Source organism: Bufo gargarizans, chromosome 3 (assembly GCF_014858855.1).
Source record: "Bufo gargarizans isolate SCDJY-AF-19 chromosome 3, ASM1485885v1, whole genome shotgun sequence".
Taxonomy (NCBI): domain Eukaryota; kingdom Metazoa; phylum Chordata; class Amphibia; order Anura; family Bufonidae; genus Bufo; species Bufo gargarizans.
Genome location: NC_058082.1, coordinates 207535516 through 207558995, shown reverse-complemented (window position 1 = coordinate 207558995; position 23480 = coordinate 207535516). Strand labels below are relative to the sequence as shown.

At 41.7% G+C, this 23480-nt stretch overlaps 1 protein-coding gene across 1 annotated transcript in view; it reads left to right on the top strand.

Moving 5' to 3' along the window:
* Nucleotides 1–23480, top strand: part of RASA3 (RAS p21 protein activator 3) — a 228394-nt gene that overhangs the window by 147544 nt on the left and 57370 nt on the right. Inside the window, exons 5-7 of the mRNA XM_044286304.1 lie at nt 3224–3300; nt 20723–20803; nt 23325–23397. Of these exons, the coding sequence (XP_044142239.1) occupies nt 3224–3300; nt 20723–20803; nt 23325–23397 (231 nt within the window). The remainder of the gene's footprint in view (nt 1–3223; nt 3301–20722; nt 20804–23324; nt 23398–23480) is intronic.

Below are 23480 nucleotides of genomic sequence, written 5' to 3'. Positions count from 1 at the left end.
GCGTGGTTTTAGTGCAATTTAGCTGTCCTTGATGAGTAATAGATTCCCTAATCAAGAAGAGGGAAATAAATTGATGTTGACTTGTGCGGTTCAGCTGCGGGCGGTACTTGACACAGTGAAGAATGCTGTTTACACAGGAACTGAATTAAGCTTCAAGCACATTACCATGTACAAGGTGCACTTGAGCCTATAAGTGACATTAATCAGGTACTGTGCTGCTATAACTGGATTGTCTGTCGCATAAACGACTTCCAGCATATGTTCATGAATCCATTTCCTTAGCTGGCTTAAAGGAAGTGATTAGTAACGAAAGCTTGCAACTGAAAAATCATTAGGACTCTTTGGTAATATTTCCCATGTCATTTATGGATAGAAAAGGAGTCCTATGTTATCAATCCAATCACATAGATTTTGGCTCTAACTATACTAAATTGTCATGTGACCTGGGTTGGTTGCAGAAGCGGCATAGATTAGGAAATTTTGCCTATCTGTGCAAGTGATTGTATAATCCTACATTGATGACATAATATAGGTGATGACTGGGCCTTGCCATAGAGACTAATGCAAACAAAAATGCCCATAGCAGCAAATTGCAGCTATAAAAGGAACCTGTTGCCATGAAAATGAAATCTAATCTGTAAGCGCCATGTTATAGAGCAAGAGGAGCCGAGCAGATTAATATATAGGTTTATAGGAAAGGGTTCAGGAAAACTTGTAATTTATTCATTTAACTCTCTGCTCTCTCTGTACTTAGGAGTCATGTGGGCGGTCCTAATTAGTGATTGACGGCTAACTCTGCATGACTAAGCGTACACAGCTGTTAGCAAGTAGGACCGCCCACATGACTCCTATGCATAGAAAGAACAGATATTTAAATGAGTAAATTACAAGCTTTACTGAATCTTTTGCCATAAAACTATATATCAATCTGCTCAGCTCCTCCTGCTCTATAACATGCTGCCTGCAGCTTGCACTGCATTTCCATAGTGACTTTTAAGAGTTGGTTTGAAAACCAAAGGAAACCACTTGCTAAGGCTGGCAATATCTGTCTGTGCTAGCTAGCCTTCATACAGATCTCCTGCTTTCCTTTAAATAACTATGCCATTAGATAATAAAAAGCTACCAGTTAGCTAATGACTGATTTCTACAGCTCCCGTTGAAATAATAGTTCTGTCTTCACTAAGCTTCATAGCTCCCCCTAGTGGTAGTTAGCAACTAGAATCCTTTAGATGTGTTAAGGTAGACAAGTGGTTTGGAGCACTGTTTAAAAAAAAAAATAAAAAATTGTGTTCCCTGTACTGGTAAATGATTTAATTTTTAAGCCAAGAACTGACCTATTTGTCAAATGGTGATATGTAATTGCGTTTGGGCGAGGGTTAAAAATGCGTATTGTCGCAACTGTGTCTTACACGTATTTTAGTTTGCCATATAATGAAGATAGGAAAATGTGGATAAACAGTTTATGATGTAATAAACTGTAATTTTTCTTAAATGTGGCCAGCAAGAAGAGAATGTTTAGTTCTGTGTGCGAGTTACACCCATCATTTGTGAAATCACATCCTTGGTAGTCACTGTCCTCACAGACCCTATATTGTCTGGATGACTAGCCGGCTAAATTTAGTAGTGGGAATCATTCTGCTCAGAAGATTTGTCTATTTCCCAGCGCAGATACAGTCCTGGCCTGTGAAAATGTGTACATTCCAGAGAAATCGTTATTAAATAGATATTTCATTTCAATGTACTGTACCTGTGTGAATCAGTGGGGCACATCAGAGAATTTATCATAAACTACCATTTTACACTTGTCCATGATAGTCTTGTGCTGCGCCTAATTTATGACGAGGCGCAGACGCTGGCAGTCCATGCGCCTAAATTTAAATCTACGTCAACATCTAGCTGGCGTAGATTTCCGTCTATTTTTATGCCAGAAAACTGTTATAAAAGATAAAGATGTCGGGGGGCGCTGGCGACTCCCCACCTTTGCAGCAGAGAAACGGCACTTGTGACAAAAATTGTTGCAAATGGTGTTAAAGTCACAAACATGTCTGCAGCTTTTTGCCATATAACTGGCGTTTCACTAATCATCTGGCTTTCTTAATTAGAATGAGTTGTATTAATTGCAAATTGCGTTCAACATCTTGCCTCCATGAGGTTCTTGACCTTCTGCTATGGTAAATGGATTATGCTGACTGAACCATGAGTCACCAGTATTTAATGCCTGAGATTTGTCTAGCGAAATGTCTTCAAGAGAAAATCCAAGTTCATTTGCTCTGATTTATTACAACTGATATACCATGACCTGGATGAATGATAACCTTCACAGACACAACTGGGCACAAATTGTGAAAAGTGTTGCTGCTGGTTTTGTGTCTACAAGAATGGTGCTGATTTTGTAAAGCTGATTTGCGCCAGATTCACAAAAATTGTTCATGACGAGTTCTGTATATTAATAGCTGAAAGCATTGCAATAAATCATAGCAGTTACATGCTTCTATTACTTCCATTTTTTATAAAAATGACCCTCAATATCTTGATGTCCATCATACAGGACATGGGAAAGTCCTACCACAGTGGACATGGGTGATGTTTTTGCTGAAGGTGTTGGTACTGTTGGCACAAAGTGAGCTCCTTTTGTTATACCTCTGAAGTTACGAGGTATGTGAGGCCTGAGGAAATGAGTAATGTAACCTCACCTGTCTCTGAGGACACTTTTATCCTCTATTTTTGTTGTGCCCATCCATGTCTTGTCTTGTCTTCTATGCAGAACATTTATGATATGATTAGATAGTAGTATGGAATACCTACTTAAAGCTGCTCCATTGTATCATTTGTTTGACAAGCAACTCTAGGCATGATTCTGATATAATATATGCTCTTATTCCTGCAGGGCTTATTTGCTGGCGTTGCACAATAGTGATCATGCAGCCAGCAATTGGCTTTGTGTCCTAACACTTTTGCCCTAATAAAGATATATGTGCCCTTGAGTCATCTTCTAATGCCAAGCTATTGTATAATTTCTTTAGCTGTTTCCTAGTTATTACTGTATTTCTGAAAGCTAGGTGACAATCGGTATAACAGAGGTGATCACCCAGACTTCCTAGATGCTTGATTGGTAACCCTGCAGAGACATGGGAATGAGAGATGTATCACAAGAGACATATAGATTGTGTGCCCAACCTCTTGATTGGGTTTCCTCTTATCTCATTGTTACTCTGTATTTCAGGGGAAGGTTCACTTGGAGCTCAGGCTGAGTGAAGTGATTACAGACACTGGGGTCATCTGTCACAAGCTTGCAGTCCGGTAAGAAACAATCACATCTCTATCTCATTCTACTGTGATATTCGGAGAAACATAGGTATATGTGTTAAACACATCTTCTTAATTGACAGTAGAATGGCTGTCACAATTCACGAGTGTTACTGCAGTTTACGAGGGAACGTGGAACAATAAAACTGGGAGTAAAAGGCTTCTAAACACTCAATTTGTGGGGTGGTACTAGCTCTCATTGATTCAGATGTGCGGAAACCTATTTTCAGACAGTGCTCCATGGGAAAAAAAAGTATGCAAATTAGCTTGCATCAGATCCCTTTTGTAGGCGACAATGTTTCAGAGTTCTTGGCCCTCATCAGTATGAAGCAGGGTACTGAACGGTTGAATGAGATATCTTAGATCAGAGATGGCCAACCTGAGGCTCTCCAGCTGTTGCAAAACTACAACTCTCAGCATGCCCAGACTGTCTACAGCAAGTCATGGTGGGAGTTGAAGTTTTACAACAGCTGAAGAGCTGCAGGTTGGCCATACCTGCCTTAGATATAGCTTACGGGGGATGAAGGTTTCTGGCTCTCAATAAAGAGTCTCAGCAGTGCTTGGAGACTCATTTTCAGGCAACTATCAGGAATGTTTTTGGGTTCCTGTCCCTCATCAGTGCACACAGTGAAAGATGAATTGTATATTTTGAATTCTTTCCTTTCTCTGTCATCATGGACATTCATTTATTATATATGATCGTTTGCGTTTCCTCTGACTTATGAGAGTGCAGGTATTCCGTTTTTGGGGAAATGGTTTAAGTAGTCCCTACCTCTGAACGCCATATGGATGGAGGATATTGAAGCGCAATTCAGTGAACTGACAGTCCTTGGCACCTGACACTTTCTATTCCCTAGTGGGTCTTTTGTGGCGAAACCTCTGACCACCTTGAGGTATGCTTATTTTTGACAGCTGTCTTCACTTCCTCCGTTACTCTCCTAAGCAGAACTACCCCCTATCCCTTTTGGTGTTCTTCAGAAGACACAAATTTATGGCAGTTGTTGCTTTATGTAACAGTCACATGACAACTCTTCCTGCACTTTGTTCTAGGGGTTCAGCCCTCCCATAGGAACATATGGCTCCAAATCAACATTCATGAATAGTTGTACGGTTTGGTGATTTAGATCCAAATAAGTTTGTAGCATTCCTTTTTAATCTTTAAAGAGCACCGATCAGCAGAATCAACTTTATTTAACCTGGTATACTGGCTGTTAGAGTTGATCCTGCTGTTTAAAAGGATACCTATCTTGTGGAAATTGGTTGCATCGTTCCTGAAAAAAAATACTTTATTCTTTATGCAAATATAGTGTTCCAGTGCACTGAAGGGTGTGGTCAGCACTGGAAAGCTGAGAGGCTGAAGTGCACCAAGGGGCCACCCATCGGTGCACTGAAACCCTCATATGCACAAAGAATACAAGTCTTCTTTCTCAGGAATTCCACAACCGATTTTCACAAGAAAGGTATCATTTTAATCAACCCTACCAAGCAGTATCCCTTGTTTGATAGGGTTGATCTGGCTGACAGGTGTTCTTTAAAATCACTGAAACTGTATTGATAAAAGTCAACTTTACAGAGTTCTTTATGCCGATTAAGATGCCTGTTAAGAAAAAAAGTGGTGGGTCGCACATCCACATACCATGCACTGATCTATTGTTTCTCAGCATAATTTATATTAACATCGCCATTGAGGCTCTTAGTATTCAATTTGATCAAAATGCATAGGCCCACTCACCATTTCCAGGGTCGCTACACTAATTTAGCACAGCACCACATTGCGACCACCTCCACCGCAACACAGCTTCCGCAGGCTGCAGGACCCAGAAGCCCAACAGTGCCCTTTTTCTCAGCCCAGCCCCCTTGGCAATGGGGCCCACCAGCTCACCGCTTCACACAGTTCATGCTTGCCATCATGTTGTGATCACATTCTGGTTGCACCTATAAGTTTATCTGGGGGAGAGGACCTTCCTGAACTGCCTGCTGCCAACTTCCTCCACATTGTCTGGCATATTCCTAGTCCACCTTGGTGGCCAATATAGCCACTAAACAACCTCTTCATCTAATAAGATGTGGAAACTGAAGAGGAGAACCACATAGGATGTCAGATGCAGCCAGTAAAACCATTAAACCTCAGATCAGACCCCAAAATGAAATAAGACGTCAGAAAACACCCCTACATAAATTCAGACCCCATATCCAAAAATTAATACAGTTTCCACTGAACTAACATAGACCTCAGACCAGATCCCTAAACAAATACAGACCCCAATGTTAATAACCTGACTTAAGACCAGACCTTCTAAACCTATGGAAACATCATAGGTTTAGAAGAACCCAGTATAAATTCAGACTCCAAATCACGGCACTTGATCCTTGCTCCTGGATCCACTTCACCTCCGCCGCTATACACTCCAACCTTAGTATATGAAGTGGACCCAGGAGCTGTGATTCTGGTGTCATCTACTGAATTTGATGTGTATGATGTGAGTAAAATCCAATAAATAATTATCTTTTTAAAAACAAGAATTAAAAAATCTTCAAGGTATCTGGGGAAGTCCAAACCCGTCGGACCCTATACTGCCCCCCTCCCTCCTGTGTGTTATTCATATTCAGCTTTCTTAAGAGTTTTTTTTTTTTACTGTCATTACAGCATAATAATACATACAATATTACTCTACTGGGAGGTAACTGTGTATAAATATGAGACCAGTAAGTGAATCACAGCGCTCAATATCAGATCACTTAAGAGAATCACGTCTCAAAGTACACCATGACATAAAGCAAAATTACTGATTCTATTCAACCTTGTGCCAAGGAGGGCTACAGATCTATATTTGGGTTGTGCTGTTATGCTGGCTGTAAATGTAATATATTATGTGCATTTAGAAGTAGCTCACATTAGTGTGGCATATATAATTATATTACTCGGCAGTGTGCTCTTTGCACATTATTATATTATTGCGTCTCGGCATGCAATCCAGCCATATGTGTCAAAGTTACTTATCTTTTGTGAAGGCCGGATCTCTAGACCTTGCTACTGACTCTTAGAAATGATGACGTCTGGAGCTAAGAACTATACAAAGTGCAATATTGATGTGGCATTTTGGTAGGAATTACTTCATATTGTTTTATTATGCTCACATCCCGTTTGTACGTTACTCTAAACGTATACACGTATGCCAGAAATGCTATATTGAGGGGTTTATTTAATAACTGATATACTGTATGCTAGTTTTCTGGCGTATATCTGTTGCAGATTGTGGTACAAAGGTGATTTGCTCCGCAATCTGTGACTTTTCCCCGCTCGCTCCAGGTCTAAAAAAAGGGGGTGTGGAGTGGGCGGACGGGCCTGCCAGGCCAATCTCAAATGTTCTGACTATGGGAGCTGGCATAGATTTCGATAGGTAGTGGATACGCCGAAGTTATGTAGAGGCCAGCGTCTCTACTTAAATTTGGCAATCCACCACCAGCACAGGGGTTATTAAGACCGGCGTCTAAAACACTGGTCTTAATAGATGACCCCCTTAGTCTTTAAAGGATCTTATGTGTGCCAAAACTAACTTTTTGGCATGTATTTCAGCAGTATGTGTTGGCATACCTTTTTTCACTGTACTGAAAGGCATAGTGGACTCCACTTCTTAATACAGTGGGGTCTGACAAACCATACCATGTGCTATGCAATAGGAGTCATATGTATGTCTGCCGCTCCTTTCCATTCAAGCAGGCAGCATGAAGCTCCCATTCTCGTGATCAGCCAGACCCACGCCAATCAGATACATCCCAGGAGATAAGTTGTCTTAATGGGACAACCCCTTTAATGCAGTACAGGTATTACTGTGTTGCACTGGTTTAATGGTCAATAAACCTTCCTTGTTATTCATGCCTTTATAGCTTTAGCGGTCAAATAATCCCCATATACCAACAAATGAGATTCTATTTATTATCTGCTAATTTATTTTTCTTAGAAGTAAAATAAATTATATTATTAAAAGTAGGGACATGGCACCTACGTGACTGGTGACAGTTTGTATTATCTTTTTATTATTTTACAGTCTGGCTGTATCGATGATTACATTTATTAAATTGGAGCAGTCAACAGTCTTATGTGCATGGGGGCAGACATCTTGAATATGTTGAGTTTGAATGCACCTAATTCTTTGTCCTCCAGGACAGTTTTCGTCAACTCCAGTCCTCAGAGCCCACCTGCCGCCTGCTGATCATGTTTTCAGGATTTCCTTAGTATTCAGCAGGTGATATAATTAGCGTCAATGCATCAGGACTTACCACAGGTATTTATTATATGGGATATTCTCAAATCATGACCAACAGGTGGGCCCTGATGACTGGAGTTGAGGAACACTGCTCTAGGAGATAAGAAGCTTCCAGGGATGTCTAGTAGAAGCTCATCTCTCCCTCTCCCTATGCACGCTCGCCCACATCACATTATGGAGGGTGGGGGAGCTGTGCCTCAGACAATCGTTTTTTCACGTGTACGTCTAGTTTAAGAGTCCTGCCTGACTCTAGTTTACCAAACCTGTATTCAACGTTCACCAGTAGATCATAGTCACCAAACCCAAATTTGCATTTGCAAAGCTTTGGTGGTCGACAGGGTTCTCCAAAAGGTGAAGCAGTATCTGAATAAAACCCCAGCACTCTCCCACAGACGCACCCCAGTTGTGATATGGGTATCATTTCATGGAGCTTAACCAATGCAGTTCCATAAAAGAAGCTAAGAAAGGGCTACATAATGCTCATTCACTGCCATACTTTTTCTCCATCTTTCTTTTGTCCCGGTCTTCATCTGTGATTGGTATAATTTTTTTTATATTTTTTTTGCTGCTTGCATTCGTAGGAACTTGAAAGCCGTATTTGGTATTCATAAATTAGAATGACGGAATAGTTGAGGTAACGTGGTGAGGTTTGGTGACGCAGAGTGCATGAATGTAATTAACGTAATTAATTGTACATTCAATACTCAAGGTTTCAGTTCCAATTCTGCACTTTTTGTTCTGGTTTCCATTTCCTTTCATTTCTGTTTCTATGAAGCACAGCTTGCCTAGACTGGTGAGTCATCCAAAGATTGCCAGCCTGATGTGAGGTACCTGCTGCTTCCTGCTGCCCGGCTTCAACATTACTTATTCTTCCAGCAGTTTCGTGTTCAGATCCCACACAGCTCCTGAACTCTCCTGAGGGCCCTTAATGACAGCTCCTGCCTAACAGCCCTGACAGTAGGGCAGTGAAGGAGAGGTGACGTTGAGTGAGCAGACATGAATCACTTGTCATCCGTGTTCGCTACCTATTACTGTGCGTGACTGTACAGTCTGGCGTGTTTCATATGAAGACCTGTCTCGCTTGTTTTATCCTTGTTTTCTGATTTGCATTTCTTGTGACTGTGCAGTGATTTAAAAAAAATGCAGACATCACAAACCTTCATTTGATTGTATGTTCATTACTCATGTTTACAGGGTACTTCGGGTTCTTAGAAAATAATGCAGGACCAGCATGATATGCATCTGATGATTAGAATACCAGACGTACACAATACAGACACTTGTGAAAGTTGCACATTTTTGCACAAGGTGCCCTTTAGTGTAAGACATATTTTGCCACACTTGCAAGTTTTCTAAGCAGAGGTTTAACAGTTGCTTACAGTATGCTAGAAAACTGACGTAAATTGCACCCAGAATATATGCATGCGTCTCCTAATAAATTTGGCACATCTTACGCCAGCTCAATCTAGATCGACTGGTCTATGAAACGCCAGTCTTTATCAAATCCTCCCATTGTATATATTCACACATACACAGCACAAAAAACTGCATGTAAACAGCTTTATTGTCGCTTTCCATGAAGCAAATTTGCAATGTTTTGTAATGCAGCTGGCGCCAATTGTGCCCAAAACGTTGCCAAAAAAAAAATATTTGCACATACTCTTAATCCAGGTAGAGGAATTTTAAAGAGGTTTTACAGATGTTTAATATTGATGACCTATTCTTTGGGTAGGTAATCAATATTTGATGGGTGATAGCCCAACAGCCAGCACTCCCATCAATAACCTGTTTGAGAAGTGCCTGTTTCTAGGCCTGTCATGTTCATTAGCCATATGGTCTAGGCACAGCTTAGTCCCATTCAAGTGTATGGGTCTGAGCTGCAATACCAAGCATGGCCGACATACAATGGACTGCACTGTGCTTGGTAAGCTGCAAGGAGGCCGCGGCGCCTCTTCAGTTGATTGGCGACAGTGCTGGTTGTCGGCCCCCTCGCCAATTAGATATTGATGACCTATACTGAGGATAGGTCATCAATATTAAAAACGCAGAAAGACCTTTCTAAACCCATATGTCACCAGAATGGCAGTAGCTGAATAGGACTTTGGGACTTTTTGGACCACATTTTTAGATTCATAGAGGGGCATGCTCAATATAGGGGGCACGCAGTCAAGTGCTTCTCCTAAGCAGGCTTGCAGTTGCAAAGTTCAAGTTGTATAATGTCAGGTGTATTTTATTTGTGTTGCACTAGGAAAAAAGCATTGGTCTTGACAGTGCATTTGGCCACAAAACCACGGCCATGCTCCATATTAATCCACTCTAAATAGATCTGATCTTTACTAGACTAATGGGGTCATTTATCAAACTGTTATAAAGTAAAACTGGCTTAGTTGCCCACAGGATAGGGGATAGCTAGTAGATCGATGGGAGTCCTACCGCTGGGACCTCCACTGATTACGAGAACAGGGGCCCCCGTACCCCCTTCTCCCCTGATATGACTAGAGCGGCTGGTCAGCACATGCCATTCATTTCTATGGGAGGTTCAGAGATAGCAGAGTACTGTGAATAGGGGAAAACTTTAACTAACCAGAATACCCCTTTAATTAATGCTGAGGGCATCAGATCACTGTGTACCAAGCCAGCGGCTCTGAGGAGGGCTCGAGTGGCCCCTTGGGCATTGGCATGTGCAATAAATTGGCATTGATTGGTTGCTATGGGGAACTAGGCTAGATTTCCCTTTCACCATGTGAGCAAAAAGTGCTAGAAAAAAATGCCACAAAAATTCAAATGTGTAAGAACGTGTAAAAATATTTTCGGGGGGACAGGACATTTATTAACCAGAAATACGCTTATATTAGTTGTATTTCTGGTGAAGATTCTAGCGCAAACGTCCTTTCCAGCACAATCTGCGACTTCACCCCACTCACACCAGGTCTAAAAAAATTAGGCGGGGCAGGGGGCCAGGCCCATCTTATTTACTATTTTCTACGCCTGGTTTAGGCATAGAAAATGCTCTAAATGTAAGTTGCCGATCTTAATAAATGTGCCCCTTTGCAAAACAGTAACAATGCAGTTACATGACAAGAATCTGCATAACTAATCATATGATAAATAAAAGCAAGTCTAATATATGTATGAGAATGTTCAGTTTGAAGATGCAGTGGATGGTGAGATATGAAGCCTTAAAGTCAAAAGTTCAAAACATTGTTTCCCTCTTACTCGTCAGTAGGTTAGGCACTGGTCATTTTTCAACCTACTGTTGATTATAGCATGGAGCAGTTAGACATTCAGCACTGTTGATTGCTTATAGGATATTATTCCACTTGATATAAATACAAGCCATCTTTTGTTACCTACCATGGCCATGCATGGTCACTATATTCAGATCATATTTTACTCTGCTCTGCAAAAACTACAACAAGCCTGCTGTTCTTTTTATCACCCACAAGCTTAGCACGAGTAAAGAGGAAAATGTCTAAAGGCAAATAAAAAGTACATTGTATGGTCATAAGATGGCATCTCTAATTTCCGTCCTGTCACAGAAGTTTTTGTTCTTCCCCACGTAGCCTATAATTGTCAAGTCAGCTTTCTGAAGCATGACGAGAAGTTTTCTCAGACTCTTTTCCCACTTTTAATTGCCCAAACAAACTTTCCATGTGATCTCCATATGTTTTAAATGATCTCCTTTTTTTTCTATTTGTTTTTATTTTATTATTGATTGTTACATAACAACATCAGGGTACGCAGCCCATAAAACATTGTCACTTAGAAATGTGATATACAGAACCCAAAACAAAATCACTTCAACTGGGGTATGCAGACCCCCAAAACAGTGTCACTTACAAAAGAGAAATGGGGTACACTTCAGCACATCCAATAGAGCACCAATAAAGTCCAATGTCAGCTTAAAAATAAAGTGAAAAAAGGAAAAGAAAATATATGAGTTGCAAGTTCTTCTCCCCCCCCCCCCCCCCCCAATACTTGTGCCAGTGCTCATCCAATTACCCACTAAGGGGCATCCTGTTAAAGAGTCTCTCTGCCCATGTCTGATATCAATATCCTATAGGAGCAGCCTACTTAGTCTCCCCCGCATTCTGATCCACCAAATACCACTCTGTCAAAGAGAGAGGCTGCATTACATTTCTGAGTCTAACATATATGTAACAATAAAGCGTCTCTATTTCTGAAAAAGCCTCTTTGTATGTCTATCTTGGATCACATTGCGCTCAATATGTAAAAAAAAATTCAGTTGTTCCACAATAGTGGGTATTGTAGGCATCTCTGTCGTTAGCAGACACCTCTGCAATATACATCTTTTGGTCACCATACAAATAGAGTGGAACAAACTGGGAAGAGACCTCCCCTATCCCTCCCCTCCTCAAAATGAAATAGGAAAGAGTTGGGGGGGTTAATTCTACTCTCTGCCCCCATATCTCTCTGACCATCCTCGCCACTCCTTCCCAGAGCTGCTTGCTCTTTGGAAATGTCCAGAGCCCATGATAAAGGTCTGTATAACTGTTGCCACATTTAGGACAGTTTGTTATACGGTCAGGTCTATCTGGATGTGTATATAATAAACAGAAGAGACTGACACCTTATCCCCTCCCAGTTCCATAATTCTATCTAGGGTGTTTTGGTTCACTTCTTTGTATACTACTACTAGGTTCGATGTAATAGCTTGCTTTAACCTGGGCAAGTTGGATAGTCTGGAAGGGGCGTTAAGCAAATTTAGCTATCAGCTCTTCACCATAGAGCCATCTGGGTTCCGAGTCGTGAAGCAGGTGTCTTGCTTGTGTGATCCCTTTAGATTTCCACTCTGCAAAAAGGCTATTGGTATGTCCATGCATGAACTTTGGATTATTCCAGAACTGGAAGATGTTTAGATATTCTATAAGGTAACCAGTACCATCTCCTCAGTATTCTCCACGTGGCTATAGTATCTTTTAGAAGTATAGACTGTTTGGTCCACATAGGAATGCACTGCAACCTAGCATGTAAGAGCGCCACTAAGGACCAGGGAGCACAGAAACCTCTTTCCAAGGACAAAGCAAAGTAATAACTGGTCCCATTATTCCAATCTGCTATATGTCTAGCCATGCACGCCAAGTTATACCCTCTAATGTCTGGAAAGACTACACCACACTGCTGTTTTGAAGCCATAAGCTTATGCAGTTGTATTCTGTGACGTCGTCCATGCCAAAGGAACACCCTAAAAGCTTTTGTTAACTTATTGACATCTGTATGCTTTAGCAGTAAAGGAATATTCTGTAGGGGGTATAACAATTTGGACATGGACATCATTTTAAGTAGATGGTTGCGACCCATTAAAGGGGTATTCCCATCTTGGACAATGGGGGCATATCGCTAGGATATGCCCCCATTTTCTGATAGGTGTGGGTCCCATATCGAGAACGGAACGGGGAGCGCTGTTGCTGGGTGACCCCAGATTTCCAGGGTCCGTCCACCACCAATCGCTAATCCCAGCCTCTCCCATAGAAGTGAATGGGAGCGTGCCGCGCATGCACGGCCCATGCTCCCGTTCATTTTCGGCCGGCCCCATAGAAATGAATGGAGGGCGGCTGCGCATGCGCAGTGCGCTCTCCTTCACTTTCGGGGCTCCATTCTTGCTAGGGACCCGCACCTATAAGACAATGGGGGCATATTCTAGCGATATGCCCTCATTGTCTGAGATGAGAAAACCCCTTTAATGATAGTGGGAGGTCATGCCACAGTTTCAGTTCTCTCAGAATCTTAGCAATCAATGGAGCATAATTTAGTCTATACATCGACTCCAAGGTATTTCCTATTTTTATTCCCAGATGTGTAATATTAGAGCTAGCTACCGGTATTCCCTCCACATCCATGACTAGTCTTCCATGATGTTTACTTTGCATGAAAAGTACTTCACTTTTTGTATAGTTGATTCGGAGTCCTGTAAAGGACCCAAAGGCCCTGAATGCGTGCATCACTTTGGCCATATCTTTAATAGGATCCGCCATGAATAATGCTATATCGTTAGCAATTAGTGCTAGCCCCCCCCTTCCAGTCCTTAAAAATATCTGACAAGTCCAGGTATCTGGCCAATGGCTCTATTGTCAAATCAAACAGTAATGGGGACATAGGGTATCCTTGTCTGGCGTCCAAGACCAGAGATCTAACCATTTCCAACTAACATTGTCAAACGCCTTTTCGGCATCTAATGTTACAATAGCTGAGTTTTTCTCCAGATAGGCTTGTAACAGCGCCAGCAGTACCTTGCGAATATTAGTGACTGCTGATCTACCCTTAACAAATCCAACCTGTCTAGAGGAGACCAACGTGGGAAGAATATCTGCTAGCCTATTGGCCAGTAATTTGGAAAGTATTTTCAGATCCTGATTTATCGATGACATTGGCCTATATGAAGATGGGTCTTCAGGATCCTTCCCCTCCTTGTGTATTAAGGTAATGAAGGCTGTATTCATGTGGTCAGATAGTCTGTTCCCTTCCACAATGGAAGTGAATAGAGTGGTGAGTACTGGGACTATCTGAGCACTCATTGCTTTATAAAAGTCAGAAGAATATCCATCTGGACCTGGAGCCTTTCCAGACGGAAAGAACTTTATAGTTGCCTAGATCTCCATTGCTGTTATTGGGGCATTCAGAGAAGCAAGCTGTTCATGGGTAATCTTAGGCAAAGACAGTGCATCCAAGAATGCCCGTCCCTCCCTTTCATCCCCCCATCTAGGTAAAACCTAGCTATATAATCACTCAGTATGCCATTTATAGGTTTAGGTCTGTGCTCCTTGATCCCATCCCCCCTCCTCATACTGTTAATATGCGACATCGGGCGTCTACCCCTCGCAAGCGAAGCCAGTAGTCTCCCTGATTTATGTCCAAACTTATGTAACTCAGCTTCAAGTCGAGCCCTCCCTATACTTTCCTTCCTGTCGGCCCATATATTAAAGCCTTTCTGGGCCGAAACCCATTTCTCTTTAGTGACCTGGGTCTGAGCCGAGAGAAAGTCCACATATGTCGTTCTCAAAACATTACTCGCCTTCTCGAAAATGCTGAAACATATGCATTAGGCGCCCTCTCAGGACAGCTTTTGCGGTTTATCAGAACAGTGCGGGTGAGTGGATATGTTCCATGTTACAATCTACATACTCCATCCACCATCCCTGCATTATTTTTATAAAGTCCTCATCTTGCAACAGAACATTTGGGAACCTCCACATAAAGTCTACGCCTCTAGGGTGCTGATCTTCAAGGTCGAGAAGCAGAGGAGAGTGGTCTGATATGACCTGACCATATCCCCAATAGCTATGTCGGATACTCTCCGCTGGAGACAAAAATATATAGTCTATGTGGGACCAAGTATTATGTGAATGCGAGTAATGTGTGAATTCCCGCCCCTGGGGATGATGTAATCGCCAGCTATCTCTTAGGGGCAGTATGGTTACAAAGGCTGCTATGCTATCCTGATTACCCTTAGTTCTATCATGCCTTCTGTCTTCCTGCATGTTCATAATTCAGATTAAAGTCTACGCCGACTATTTTGGTCGGATGCATGTCTTGTAGCATTTCCGGGCACAGAGAGTCTAGAAATCTTTTCTGGCCTTGGTTTGGGGCATATATATTATATAAACTGAAATCCCCAACCCACGTCTTCTCCATTCCTTCGGAAGATGGGTCTCCTGCAGGAGCACGATATCTGCCTTCAACCTTTTAAGGTGTCGCAAGACTTTCATGCTCTTGTTCGGGGAGCGCAACCCCTTAAAGTTCCAAGAGATAATTCTCATAGTCTACCTCTGCAGGAAGATCCATGTCCCAACCTAGCATTTGTGCTAAGCAAGGCTCTATACAAGAAACGCCGAACAGCAAGGTGTTACCTCCCAGCTCAGCAACTCCCCTGCTACTCAGTACCCATGACATGCCACAGTGACAACCGAAAACATGAGGAAACCAAAACTTAAAAAGACATGAAAAAAAAACTAGACTTGACTTTCTTTTTTCTGGTATTCGCAGAAGAACCTTGCCAATTCAGTAGTAAAGCAACAAATTTTACCTCCTTAACTGGAACCTAGAAAAGTGTCCATGTGACCTTCCAATGCAAAGTCTCTGTTTACTAGAACCCCATGGATATTTTCCTCTAATTGCACCTCAGGCTAAATCTTGAAATAACTTTCCTCTGGCAGTCTTGAGGTGTTTCCCATTGAGAGGGCATTGTGTTTTCGGCGATCTCTGAGACTTAGATGACAACCCCGAAGGAATACGGCCCCATGACATTTGCCTAGATGACATATCAATAGAGTTCATCTGTGGTTCAGTACCCCCTTCCTCACTTTCTCTTCCTTCTGGGAGTAGTAAATAGGCCTCTGCTTCTCTCGGGTTTTCAAACTGCCGAAATGATCCATCCTGCTGCCGGATTTTCAATATGGCAGGATAAGCAAGTTGAAATCTAATCCCTTTCTTTTGCATACCCGAGCAAACAGCACTAAGGGCTCTGCACTTCCTTGTGACCTCCGCTGAGTAGTCAGCAAAATAGTAGGAGTTCCCGCCATATTCTGTAAGCCCTTATTATGTCTTTCTTATCTGAATATTCCAAGTACTTGCAGATTACTTGCCTTGGCCTTTGGTTTATATTTGTAGAGGCCGTTGTAGGGAGTTCTCTCTTGGGCCCCACAAGATGTGCTCTCCACTTTCCTCCTATCCGACAGACCTAGGGCCCGGGGCAATTCATATTCAAACAAGTGGCAGAGATCTTTCTGCGGCACCGATTCAGGTATTCCTACTAATCTCCAGTTGCTTCGGCAAGACCTATTCTCCAGGTCGTTGACCTGATCATTTAGCCAGTTAGCCAACTGGAACAGATCATGAAGTTTGGTTGTGACTTCAGCAGAATCTTCTTCCATGCACGCCACGCGCTGTTCCACTTCTGATGGCCTATGCTTATGTAGCTCAACCTCATCCTACAGCTTATTCAGCGCCATTTGCACTGTCGATGACAAGGATGCAATAATGTCAGGCGCAAATTGTTTTGCCACCTCTATGGCAAGTTTTCATATATCCATTAGGGTGGAGCAAATCGACTTCGGATGAAACATCCGAAGTCGATTCGCATAAAACTTTGTTCTAATACTCTACGGAGCAGGAGCTCCGTACAGTATTAGAATGTATTGGCTCCGATGAGCCGAAGTTATTGCTTATCAAAGTCTCGCAAGACTTCACGCAATAACTTCATAAATGAATTTGTACTGTAAAAAAACATTTCCCGAACTCGGGTTCCGTTCCAATGTTTAAATAACATTAAATAATACCTGAAAGGAGTAAAAAATGTGAGTCTCGGACTATAAGGGTTGATATGGGTCACAGACATCGCGCCCACAGAGATAGGTGTGATTTTTGTGACCCATATCCACCCTTATAGTCCGAGCCTCAAATTTTTTATTCCTTTCAGGTATTATTTAATGTTATTTTTTGATGCCACATTATCATCTATTTATTGTGAACCTGTTTGGTTTGGGTTTAACATTGTATGTCATTCTGTCTCGGACTATATATACTGTGTCCCTATTTGTGGACTTTGGTGGGCACTGGGTCTGTGCTTGGTTTTACTTTCACCAGCATATGATGTATTGTATACAATTTTTAAATCATGTTTGTGTGTCTTTGTAGTCCAATAAAATTGCTCTATTTTACAATTTGTGGATGTGCACATTATTGCGGTTCTCTTGGGCCTTTTGGCCTTCTTTGGGTAATTTTGATGTATTTGAACCATCAGTGCACTCCCTTTCTATTTTAGTGTGTCCCCCCCATATCCATTGTTATTAGAATCTTGGAGAGCGGGGGGCCCTTTATGTTGATAACTCGGCCCGAGGAGATAGATTTCTGCCTGCTCCGAAGTAAATAACACTCCATACACTCTCAGGAGCCGGTAGGTGTTGAAATACTCTCCCGTCAATACGGGATGATGTAGCGTAGCGGGCTACAATGCAAGGAGCTGGTGTCCCTGTGTCCTCACATACCAGCGCTGGAACCAGAAGCCATGATCTCCTTTTTAACTTCTTAAAGCTTCTTGACAAATGTACATTATGTTTTGATTTAAATTAATATACCGATTAATTAGGGACTCGTAGAAAACCCCACAGCACCCCACTCGCAAGCAGGCTCACAGTAGCACTAGCCACAGTTATAGCAAATAAACGGTAATGCAAACCGCACTCATACACTTAAAAATGGGGTTTACTGGGCTTATTCAGGGCACAAAGCAAAACTATTAAAGATGTGCTTTAATATACTAAAAGAAGTACAGTACTTGGTTACAAAAAAAAGATTAAAAAAAATAGAGACATACATAAACATGCACAAAACAGTTATAAAAATAAAAAGATAAACACAGAAAGTTTCTTACTACTTAACGAAGTGTGTGATAAGAGTCCGTTCTAGTTCCGGGGACAGGAGGACGTGGAACAAAACCCAGTGTTGATCAGATCCCAAAATTGTGTCAGTCAAAGGTCCCAAATGCCTCATTTTCATCCCCATTTGTCAGAGGGTGGAGCTGAGAGGAGTCTCCCACCCCATCCCTGGCCCAGCCTTCTGGGAGAGCCTTCATTATGGGTGCATGCTCCACCTCTATCCCTCTGCTGGCAAGGATAAATTATTAATAAAATATGGTTTCTTGTCCGCACTAATGGATATTCGGTCCTAACAGAGCTACTCAGGCGTCTTTATCGGGCATGGTATAACAGTATCTGAAGATTCAGATATTTTTAAACCAAAGTACTTAGGAATAGCAGGTAGATGATACCAGTGATGTAAAGCAGATCAGTATGAGTGCAGGTGTAAACAAACAATTGTAGCAGTTATGGATAAGGAGTGTGAAAGTTTTATTGTCCCCTAATGAAGAACGGGTCCATGAATGTGATAGATCCAAGAGGTCTGAGGGGCAAATTCTGTAAGTGATGTAGGACATAAATCATGAATCAAAGGTTTTCATGAGCTTATATTTCCAGACTCCAGACTCTGATATTTGAAATTCCCTTTTATTATAAATAATTTTATGTCTGCAATGATGTTTTGGTCATGGCTACAAAAATGTTTTGGTAGAGGTGATCTTCCTTTTTTTATTTTATTGTAAGCTTTTTACAGGTTTAACCAACATAGAGACCCCCAGTAGGACATTTGGTACATACAGTATGATCAAGTAGACCACATTTGGGGTTCATTCACATTGAGGGTATGATCCGAAGTCTGAATGAGGGGTGTTATTTACATTTGGGATCTGATCTCAGGTCTGATTGGGGATTATTCTCATTGGGGTCTGATCTGAGGTCTGAATGGGGTCTTATAAACATTGGGGGTCTGATCTGAGGTATGATTGGGAATCTTATGAACATTGGGGGTTTGCTTGGTGTCTTATGAACATTTGGGGTCTGATGTGAGGTCTGATTGGGGTCTTATGAGCGTTAGGGGTATGAGCTGAGGTCTTATGAGCATTGGGGGTCTGAGCTGAGGTTTGAATAGGGTCTTATAAACATTGGGGTTGTGATTGGGGGTCTTATAAACATTTGGGTCTGAGCTGGGGTCTTATTAACATTGGGGGTCTGATTGGGACTGAGCTGAGGTTTGATTAACATTGGGGTCTGATTGGTGGTCTGATCTTATTTTCCTTCTCTAAAACCTAGTTGTGTCTTATAGGGCAAAAAAAAAAAAAACAGTAGTAGTGTTAAATTGATGGATTCCATGACTGAAGCGTTCATGGAATATTTTTAATTATTGGTCAGATTCAGATTGTGATATCGTTAGTATAGGCCAATTAGCCATTAAAAGTTATCAACTACTAAGGAGTGTCATTTTTATATATTTTCTATGTATTGGCTAACACAGTAAAAATATTTTTACTTTAACAAAGTGGCATTTCTGTGCACAAGTTGCAGATTTTAGGGCTTGCTGCTGATGGCTGGGTGCCACTGGGATGTTTTTACATTGTATTTGACCATTGGCATTACAAAGAGTAAAATGAATGGTCAGATCTCAAATATGTTGTGAATTTCATTGCGTACTTGCTGCATATCTTTCCCTGTGTGAAAACCATGGTAACTATTGTATTGATAATATCCAATTCCATTTCTCCTTTGTGATGATCTCTCCCTCTAATTTGTCATTTATAGAATGAACAGAATACATAAGCCTCAATATGCTTTTAGGAGAACAGCATGTTGTAGAATAGTGTAGTAATAATAATATACTTATATCAGTATTAAAACAAATGTATGTGCTGTTCTTTGCGACGTGCCTTTCAAGGGATCAGCTTGGAGCAGGAACGTAATTTGATTAATTTTATATATTTATGCAAATATTCAGCTGTGTGCGCATGAAGAACGTCTTTTGAGTCACTGCACTGCTGTAAATAAAAATTAGGCTTTAATGAATGATTTGGCTTGACGTAGCAATGTACTGTACATTGAAACTACAGCAACCAATGGCCTATTATCAAAACTGTGTATGTACATGTATAATACACATTTTATATGTGACTAGGGTCCTATGGGTAGCAATAAAGGATCGGAAGAGCTTCTGCCTCAGCTGGCAGGTCTTACCTTCTTAAAATTTCTTCAGATTACATTTTCATTCTAATTTCCAAAATTTTATTTTAATCCTTCTTATTATTAATACTTTAAAGGGGTTTTCTAGGGTAACATCTGTTTTACCTTGCCCCCAGTCTGTGGGACCTGTTAAAAAAAACTCATATTTAGCTGCTCACCGTTGGCTGCATTGCGGCACCTTGGCTCCTGGCGATCTTCTGGGCCCCGGTCTGTTTACTTCTGGCTGGTGTGAGGACGGAGTCATATTCACCAGTTCAGCCAATAAATGGCCTCAGCATTAATGTGATGCCTAGTGGCACATGACCCGACGGAGAAGTCTAGACCCCAACCCAAAGTAAACAGACTTGGGGCCTGATAGATCGCCAACCTGAGCCGGAGTGTCGGGGAGCAGATTAGTATAAGTTTTTCAACAGGTACTACACACTTCAGGAACTAGGAGGTAAAAACTGCCCGAATCCTTTTTGATGTCAGATTTCCTTAAATATATATTTGATTTATTCTTTGCTTCTTGGTTTAGGTACCTGCTTTAGATATTATGATATGATTTAGGCCTCTTTTTTTCAGCGTGTTAGAATGCAGAGGCTTACCCATTGTGAATGGACAGTGCGATCCTTATGCAACAGTAACTTTACTGGGGCCAACAAGGTAAGTCTTACTGGAGGTTGCAGTTCTTTTGCATGTAGTAACCACTTTGTTTTCCTTAAAAAAAAATTGTGGCAGCTCACAGTGATACTTGGAATGATAAATATGTATAATTGGTAGATTGTGTGACTTTTAGATCATGCAATACCGTACTTGACTGTTTCCAGAAGCCTCACAGAAATGTAATGGGTTTGGCCAATTTTTACAAATATCTTTCAAAAGGTCCTAATCAATTTCTTGTGTGACCCATCATACTGTACATTACCCCCACCACACAGCAGAAGGTCCCTGGGTCCTCAATAGGATATGTAAACAGTTATACACCTCAGCCGCAGCTTCCATAGGGCACCAGATGTTCATTCACTATTCAGTGCTTGCGCAGAATATCCATTCGGGGAGTACAGAGACCTGTGTTGTTGGTGAAACTTGTCACTGGGGGTAAGATATGACTTAAAGGGGTTGTCCCACAAAAAATATTCTACAGTTTTTAAACCAGCACCTGGATACGAGGTAGCCAGAACAGGAGCCACCAGAGAGGCCGGCACTTTTTCCTATAGTGTGCAAGCACGACCACTACTGCTGGATTAAAGGGTGGTCATAACCCATGGAAACGAGCAGTGTATAATGTGATGGAAAAATGAATCAAGCCAGCTAAGGAGGCAATATGGACAATCGCAACACAGTAGTAAGTTCCTTGTATTAACTTCCTCTACATGATAAATGCCATTTGTTGAAGTGAGACAACCCCTTTGATACATTTCAACATCAATTAGTAATTTTGCAACAATAGTGACATTTCTCGTGCTTTGGGCAATAAAGCCAGTTTGGTTCTTTTTGGACCAGGAAGTGGCTTATTTTATGGGTTTAAGTGCTGGAATTAAAAAAATCTGTAGAAGGTAACATTATCCTGTCATTCACCAAACCCAGACTCATCCATCTGACTGCGAGATAGAGAAGTGTGATTGGTCGCTCCACAGAACACGTTTCCATTGCTCCAGAGTCCAGCACTGGTGCACTTTACACCACTCCATCCAATGCTTGGTGATGTAAGGCTTGCACGCAGTTGCTGTGGTTCCTAAATGTTCCACTTTGCAATACTAGCACTCACAGTTAATTGTGGAATATCTAGGAAGGAAGAAATTTCATGAACTGAGTTGTTACAACGGTGGCATCCTATTACAGGACCATTCATTGTGCCCTGTAGAATGACCAATTCCTTCACAAACAGGAGCGTAGCTATGGGGCCTGAATTTAGAAGGGACCCACCCAGGATGAGGATTAAAAGATTTTGTCAGGCCCCCCTCAACAGTATTAGGGAGCATTCACACGACCGTGTTGGTTTTGCGGTCCGCAAATCACGGATCCGTGTGTTCCGTATGTCTTCAGTTATCTTTCAGTTTCTGTTCCGTAAGTCCGTATAATACGGACGTGGTGCTTCCGTGTGTCATCCGTTTTCCACAGACTGCAAAAACTGAAATGGGACTGAAATGGGGTTTCCTAGAATGTTTTCAGTCCAGGGGTCCGCAAAAAACGGATGACATACAGATGCATTTCCGTGTGCTATCCGTTTTTCTATGGACCTATTGACTTTCTATATGGCCACGGACCGCAATTTGCGGCCAAGTATAGGACATGTTCTAAAATAAAAGGAGCGGACACACAGAACGGACAGCACATGGATGACAATTAAAAGGCATTCCGCAATTTTTGCAGACACATAGATATGAATGTGTCCGTGCATTGTCCGCAAGAATTGCGGAACGAACGCGGAAGAAAAACACGGTTGTGTGAATGCTCCCTTATACAATGACATTATATACAGAGACACTGTAGGAAACCAGAGCAGCTGCCGGGCCTAGTCGGAGACTGGTCTTGATTAGCCACCGGAGTGGGGGTTGTGAAGAAGTTGTTGGGGGGTGCCTGTTCAAAGCTTTGCTGTGGGGCCAGTCAGTTCTAGTTACGCCACTGGTCACAGACTGCATGGCTAGGGGCTGGATTTTATACCTTGTATAAAAAAAATGCAATCCAGCACCAGGTTTTGGAATCATCAAACAGGTCACTGCACGGATTCAAGGCTTGTTCACATCCTTAGCGGTAAGAAATTTGTAGGTAGAGAAGGAATCCAGCATGCCCTAGTGCACTAGTTATCACTTTATTAGCCCCACTATATGAGGGAGCAGTGCAGCCAGACGCCCGCCAGCTCCCCGCACAGCCGGTCTCCCTAAAACAGCACTGTGCTCCTAGGAAGACGGATGTCCCTTAGCAGCGGCTCTGAAAAAGATCGCTGCTAAGGGACATTTCAGACCAAGTTTTCTAGTATGTATAAAAGGTTTTCCCTAAATAAAGTATATTAGAAAAATGTTCCCTAGCCCTCTCCCTACCCATTAGCAAACAAAATAAAAATATGACCGTTACTCTTTAATTATTACTATTAATACAGGTTTGCTGCCACCTGGCAAATGTCAGTATGAATAGTCATTTTTGTTTCTTGCTTTGATTTTTTATTTTTTTTCACTTCTTGCAGAACTGAGTCAAAGAAAACTAAAGTTCGAAAGAAGACGATCAACCCGCAGTTTGATGAAGTGTTTTATTTTGAGGTTGGTATTTATGTGGGCGTGGTGATAGGATGAAATCTCATATGCTCAGATGTTTGGAAGCTCTCACATGTGTCCTGCCAACT